Source organism: Salvia splendens, chromosome 12 (assembly GCF_004379255.2).
Source record: "Salvia splendens isolate huo1 chromosome 12, SspV2, whole genome shotgun sequence".
Classification (NCBI taxonomy): Eukaryota; Viridiplantae; Streptophyta; class Magnoliopsida; order Lamiales; family Lamiaceae; genus Salvia; species Salvia splendens.
In genome coordinates, this window is record NC_056043.1 from 28525068 (window position 1) to 28531740 (window position 6673).

Sequence of the window (6673 nt, forward strand, 5' to 3'; positions counted from 1 at the left end):
CTAGTTTTTCTTTCCCGACTGCTACTTTCCATGTGTACGAAATAAACAATTTCTCTAATGCAAAAGCCTATATGGAGTATATTTATCGCTCCATATAAATAAGTCATTTAGGGTTGTCACAGATTTTAAAGCGTAATTGGTAAAGTCAGAAGGAGAAAAAATAGTTAGAAATTATATAGTGTATGGTGGGGCCCCTAAATAATACTCCATCCATCCGTATGAAATATTTTCTTATTAATCTGTCTCTAAAAAGTATGAACTTTCTAATTTTGGAATAGTTAAATAACACATTACTCCTACACATCATTTCAATACTAACATAATTTATATGAATGTTAACATAAATTATGTTACCCGCGTGACTTATTTAAACATTCCAATGCTAACATAAATTATACTACTACTAGTATAGTACTCACTCCGTTCCATAGTATTTTAGTCATTTATCCCATTTGGGGCGTTCCAGTCATTTCTTTTTTTTTAGTAAAAGAAACTCTTACTCTTACTTTATTATCTCTACTTTTTCCTCGCTCTTACTTTATTATCTTTTTATTTAATAACACATTACACATATTATTCTTAATCTTAGTATCGAAAATTAAGAAATGTCTCCATTATTTAAGAATAGAGAGAACCCGATCGCCATATATCACAAAACTCCCTCTCGACTCTATCAATAGAAACAAGGTTGCATTTACCGAAAAAGCAAAGCCCAAGTTGAGAAAAATCAGTAGAGAGGTGGGTAGTGAGTGATCATATGCATAATATATTGTGGTATTGAAGAAAGAGAGAGAAAAAAAATGAGCTCAAACTCGAAGTGGACGGCGTGGGAAAACAAGGTGTTTGAGGATGCATTGGCAAGCTACGGCAAGGGCAAGGGCACGGCCGAGTGGTGGCAGAATGTAGCTGAGGCGGTGGGCGGGAAGAGCGTCGAAGAGGTGAAGCGCCATTACCAGAAGCTCGTTCAAGATATCAACCGCATTGAAACCGGCAAGGTCCCTCTTCCTAATTACAACACCACCACCAAATCTTGATTCATCTCTATTGTGTAACTTCCTATTTTTTACTCTACTTTGTATCATTGTATGCATAGTAATCTACGTGCTTCTTTTTAGCTTTTCATACACTCGTTTTAGAGATTAATAAATCTCTATGTTTATGCAAAATCGTTTCATACAGAACTGCCATTTCTTATGTGAGTTGTTTTAGCAAATTCCAATTCATCATGTGAGTATTCTATGCAGAAAAAGTTTAATATCATTATAACCAATGAAATTACTTAATTTATCCTAATAAGTAATTAACATGCTGTTAAAGAGAATCCAAACCAAAGCACATCATTTTGTTTTTTATTTAGAAAAGGTTTGGTACAGAAATAATATTAATAAATAAAATTGATAAAAAAAAACCATAAACAACGAAATTGTATTTTTTTAGAAAAAAGTTCATCGGAAAATCTTTCTGTCAGTAACCTAACCTAGTCTTTATTTCACAAGCAAGAAAAGATTCTCAAAAAAGTAAGTGAATTTTATAATCTTTAACTAATATAGAGTCGATGAAATATGAAACAGAGCATGAAAGTGGTTAATTAGCACTTCCACCAACTTAAAGTGAACATTTTCATGAAACATATTCAGTCACAACATTAAATTGCCAATACAATAGTGGAGTATAAGATTAGATTCCTTACAATCTAGGAAAGCTCATGTTTATAGCTCAGTAATATCACTAAATGCTTCGTCATTGCAATGAAGTTGATTTACAGAACCTCCTTCATTAATCTTCTTGTAAGATCTTTTGGGAGTCCCATTACACTATCCGTTCCACCCACCTGTCAAATAAAAATTTACACCGTATAATTTATTTTGAACTAGCTTGGGGAAGAAATACTAAAGTCAGGAGATACTGACCACTTCTTTAACGTATGGCACAACCAGAGGATGTTCGATAATCAGCCCTCCTGCTACGTTAAGCACAGGCGCTTCTTCTATCTACCAACAGAACAGAAGACATTGGTAACCATATCAATTAGACAAGCTACAATGGTATAAGTTCAAACTACATACCAGTTTTTCTATAACTTCTTCCGGTATATCATGGAAATGAATCTGCACAAGTCCAAATTACTCATCATGGTGGAACCTATTAAAGAGTGATACCAAACAAAACAAAGGGAAAGCAGAAGTTCATGTTGAAACTCGAAAGTACATCCCAGACAGTAACAAGGAGTACTTCATTCATCCCACATAATAGTTTGTAGATAAATTGAAGGTTACAGGAAATTTTTCTGAACTGTGATTCTCTAAATTAGTCATTTAGTAAATCAATCAGCAATTAGACAAAAGTTTCTAATATTCATACATCATGAGTACACTTTCTGGAGTAGTTAAAACCAGAGTTATCTTCAAACTGAAAGAGGGAGTAGCATTTTGATCCACAAAATGAAGCTCGCACTTGACATATTGACCAGCTAATAACAAAAAGGAGACACGCAGTTTCTCAGCAAAAACTTGGTATGTAGTGCAGACTATGGAAATTGGGCAAACATAATCTCCAAGAACTGTCCTTTTCCTTTACATAAAAATTTATGTCAGGTTCATGAAATTCAAGGTAACAAATACTATGTATATTTAAAACTTAAGACACGCGCATCATAAATTCATAATGCATCATTCCGACGTCCATTACGAACTCCATAGCATCTTTTTGAGAGCAAACTGGTTGTGAGGATTTTAGTCCCATGTGGTTTGCAGACTATAGGATAGGTGCACATTTACCCAAAACGCAAGCTTTAGCAGAGTGGCTGCAGTCTTCCCTCATCCATTAAGGAGAAAATAAAAAGAATGCTGTGGTGGCATACTATTTGCAAGGTGTCAGCTTAATGCATATCATGGACAAAAGCAGAGTCCAAAGATCAATATATGCGAGTAGTTGTATTGCACATTGATGCCTATTAGATGCTTAGAATCCCTCTTGGGGAGGGGGGAGAACCTCTTACAGGTGTCATTTTGAGAGTGGGTTCTTACAAAAACTACAAAGAGCTTGCCACGCGGATAAAAGTTTTTTTAACTAATAGAGGTTATCAAATCATTTTCGTTTATGCATTTGACTTCAATGAATCTGGATATATTCATTTGCACGTTTGATGATAGGTCGGTGCAGAACATGGAGGATATTAAGAGTTGTCCGCTAGGCCCATCTGGATTATTACCTTGCAATTCCTTTTTCATGTCCTCCTTCCCTGTTAGCATTTCAGACTGTTTTCCCAGTTTCGCTGCTTTTTTGCATGTTGCTGGTATATGGTCACGTACATCACTTATGTTAAATGAACAAAGTGGTACCACCAAAAATCCTATTTATACATCCATATACTTTTCAGAAGAAATGTACTCACTACTCACTATGCTTAATGACGCCATAATAGTTTCCCAAGTGACTAACACACTTCCGTATGACGATTCAGATCACCTTGACAGATCATTTCGTATTGAGCATAAAGAAAGGTGACTACTAAATATATGTTAACAAGAAGAGACTACAAACATTAAAAAAGCAGGTATTGGACTAAGTTTGAATTGATGCTTAGTCAAGAGCGCGTCAAGTTTTATACCCGCTAAACATTATAAATGTTGTCGATCATATTTGTATCTAGGTTTTACTTATCTATCTATTGTTATTTTAGGACTCTATTTAACCTGGTTCTCTGGTAGGAATCCTGGCTTTCCATTTCCTATATATGGGAGACTCTTTGCTGTGAATATACAGTTTATTGTTTTCTCCTATATGTCTCCATATTATTAGAGCTTCATAATAAATACGGCGTTCTAAAGTGTGATTTCTTCCACATGTAACAGCATGTTATGTGACCCACAAAGTTACGTTATCAGCTTAGAATGTAATTCATCATGCATATCCGTAGGCCACAAACTACATAAATACTATGAAATAAAGAAGCCTAAGTCAAAATTACCTCAACTTTGTCCCATCCCCCTTTCCTTGATCCATTGCTAAGGTTTGTTACTAGAACAGAACTCACTGTGGCAGCATGCCCACCAGAATAACCTACAACACACATATGCAAGGCAATGTGAGTGACAAACTACTATTTTTACAGAGGAAGGATTCAAGGATGAGTATATAGTATCATTAAACCTTTTATGAATTGACGTGCCTCCTCTTTGCTAGAGGGTTTCTCCCTTATCACGCCTTCATACACCACAACCTCCATATCGTTATAGAAATAGAGTGAGACAAAAGAAAACATGTAATAATAGCAATCTATGTATCTAAAACATTGAATTAACCGCTCAGAAGATACTGGTAGATATCTTATGCCAAATAACCATACTCAACTTACATGAGTGATTGGGTGCTAATTTTCACCTTTTGGAAAAAATTATCTATAAGTTATTGTAAGATAGAGTCAGAGATTTTTCTGTAGCCTAGGCGGCCTAGCACACCACATAACCAGCACATAGGATTAATTAACTTAGTGATGAAAACTGGGATATTCAATATCATGGGATTCCATATTGAGTTACAAGGAGTTAGAATCTACAGGTGTGAGGGAGAGTTTTACTCAACAGGTTGAAGATAGACAGCTACTTTTCAGTAAAAGACAATTAAATGGACAACTGAAAAAACTCAGCACTAAATTGGCTGTACACATGTGTGGTTAAATGATTTTAACACCTAAATGTTTGTAGGATCAAAATTTCAAACCACTTTCCAAGTAAGTTCAGTCGAATGCCTATAACTGAAAAATGTGCTTCCACCTATAAGCTCAAATCACACAACAACAGAGGTTTAGCAGCACAACCAAAAATGGTTAATTTTTAAGCCAGTGGAAAGTCTTCTAAAACTAATAGTACTACTAAAATCAGAGAATGTATAATGAGATCATTTGATAGTTGATAAACATGTTCAAAAACTCAGATAAGTCGAATCAATCAAGGAAATGGCTTATACTTGGTCACAGGTGATTAGCAATGTAGGTTCTGCCTCGTCTTTCCCATGAAGCTTTGGTTGGGCATTTTCTACCTATTGAAAAATTATAGTTAAGCACATAAACTCAAAATGAAACGTCCTAAAACAAACAGCCCCTCAGAAGATTTCTGGCACTTGCCAGATTATGTACTAACTTAGAGAGGGTTTAGAATATTTTAATCAGAGGGTTCGGGTTAATACTTAGACACGGAAAAAATACGATAAAATGGAGGGCATAGACAGGGGAAATGAAAGACATACAGTATCAGCAGATACTACAACTGTAGGCTTAGCATCCTTCTCTTCATTCCCAAGATTCTCCAGTTTACCTATTATAGCATCTGCCTGAGGCACAAAATTATGGACACAATTTTCATCTGAAACCACTCATCACAATCTAAAAGATGAAAAAGGTCATAAATAAAGCCCTACTAAAGCAAACACACAAATTATACTATTTCTCCACAAGCTAAAATTACAAAACAATTAATATAGTTTAACACGATTAGCCATTCTTCTTTTGCCTAGCTATAATTAATTAACAAAATGAATGGAAACAGAGAGCACCTTTGCCTCTGCAAGAGTCATAACCAAATCTTTGGCCTTTTCTTTGCGAATCGCCTTTTCATCTATGTCTGCAGACTACACACACCAATTAAAAAAACTAAATGAAACTAAATTGAAGGTAAAGCTCAAAAAATTCTAATATACCATAGTAGTGAATTTGAAACCCATATCAGCCATAATCTTTTTGCGGGCAACAGAAGATGAGCCCAAGATTATCTGCGACACAACATCAAATATTCACAAATTTGCATTTTTCCAGTTTCATTCAAATGAGGAACACAGAAATATCAGTTAAAAGATCACCTTGAATTCTTGATTGTGAGCAGTAGAATCCATTTTTCGCTTTTTTGGTACGTACCAAATTACCAATTTCAGTTCTGGTTTTGAAAATGGAACACAAAACACAATGAACAAACGGTATTCTTTTTTTTTTTTTTGTTATTTTCAGGTTTAAAAATTAATCCTACAAAAGCCCAAAACAAATCGTGTATGGCCTTTACGGCGCCAAATATTCTGCCCCATAGTATTAGGATTTCAAAATAATGTTGAATTTTCTGCACTTATTTTATAAAAACAATAATAAATAATTAAAGTGAGAAATTGTAAAATAAGAAAAAGAATAATATAAAAAAGTAGCCAATTGTGCTACTGCTACTATGTTTTACTAGTAATACAAAGAAAATGAATAAATGCAATGTGAATAAATTATATCACTAATTCTACAATAGTAGTGACCAAATTATCATATCTATTGTTATGTTGTACTAATTCATAAATTCAAGCAGGAAAATAGATGTTTTGACCGGCCATTGCATCAACCAAAATGTTTTAGTTTATCATGATGATCTATGTCCTACAGTTTTTCTTTTGTGTGCCACTATACTTATATCCTTTTCTATTTTAATAAGCTTTAATTAAAAAAATAGTCCAATCCACCGACAAAAAACATTACACTTTATTATCCCACAAATGCGCATTTATTTTTTGAAAATAGATCCTCATTTATACAAATCAGTTATCTTTTTCTCTTTATAACTCTTTTATTCCTCTACATTTATTTATTTTTATTCTTTCTATTTAACACCTTATAAACATCTTCTTAAAATATTGTGTCATTCAA

At 34.0% G+C, this 6673-nt stretch overlaps 1 protein-coding gene across 3 annotated transcripts; it reads right to left on the reverse strand.

Annotated features, from left to right (window-relative positions):
- Nucleotides 1-1561: 1561 nt before the first annotated feature.
- On the reverse strand, nucleotides 1562-6018 carry LOC121757014 (7-methyl-GTP pyrophosphatase-like). 3 transcript variants are annotated; one of them, XR_006041152.1, is made up of 10 exons: nucleotides 5857-6018; nucleotides 5698-5769; nucleotides 5554-5628; nucleotides 5248-5331; nucleotides 4969-5040; nucleotides 4153-4222; nucleotides 3971-4062; nucleotides 2067-2108; nucleotides 1911-1987; nucleotides 1562-1831 (listed from the first exon to the last, which is right to left on the reverse strand). XR_006041152.1 is itself a non-coding variant. In XM_042152472.1 (10 exons), the coding sequence occupies exons 1-10, from the start codon at nucleotides 5887-5889 to the stop codon at nucleotides 1760-1762; spliced, it is 693 nt and encodes a 230-aa protein (XP_042008406.1). In that variant the 5' UTR covers nucleotides 5890-6014; the 3' UTR covers nucleotides 1562-1759. The 3 variants fall into 3 exon arrangements, 2 of the variants coding, with proteins under 2 accessions (XP_042008406.1, XP_042008407.1); XM_042152472.1 differs by having other exon boundaries at nucleotides 1911-1991; nucleotides 5857-6014; XM_042152473.1 differs by lacking the exon at nucleotides 4969-5040 and having other exon boundaries at nucleotides 1911-1991; nucleotides 5857-6016.
- Between the last annotated feature and the right edge of the window lie 655 nt (nucleotides 6019-6673).

Bases quoted from the DNA above. Each gene is read 5' to 3' on its own strand.
- LOC121757014 (XM_042152472.1), bottom strand. From the start codon at position 5,889: ATGGATTCTACTGCTCACAATCAAGAATTCAAG. The intron at 5,770-5,856 runs GTGATCTTTTAA...GTTGTGTCGCAG, and splicing joins CTCACAATCAAGAATTCAAG to ATAATCTTGGGCTCATCTTC. The intron at 1,992-2,066 runs GTATGTAGTTTG...TTCTGTTGGTAG, and splicing joins AAGAAGTTATAGAAAAACTG to ATAGAAGAAGCGCCTGTGCT.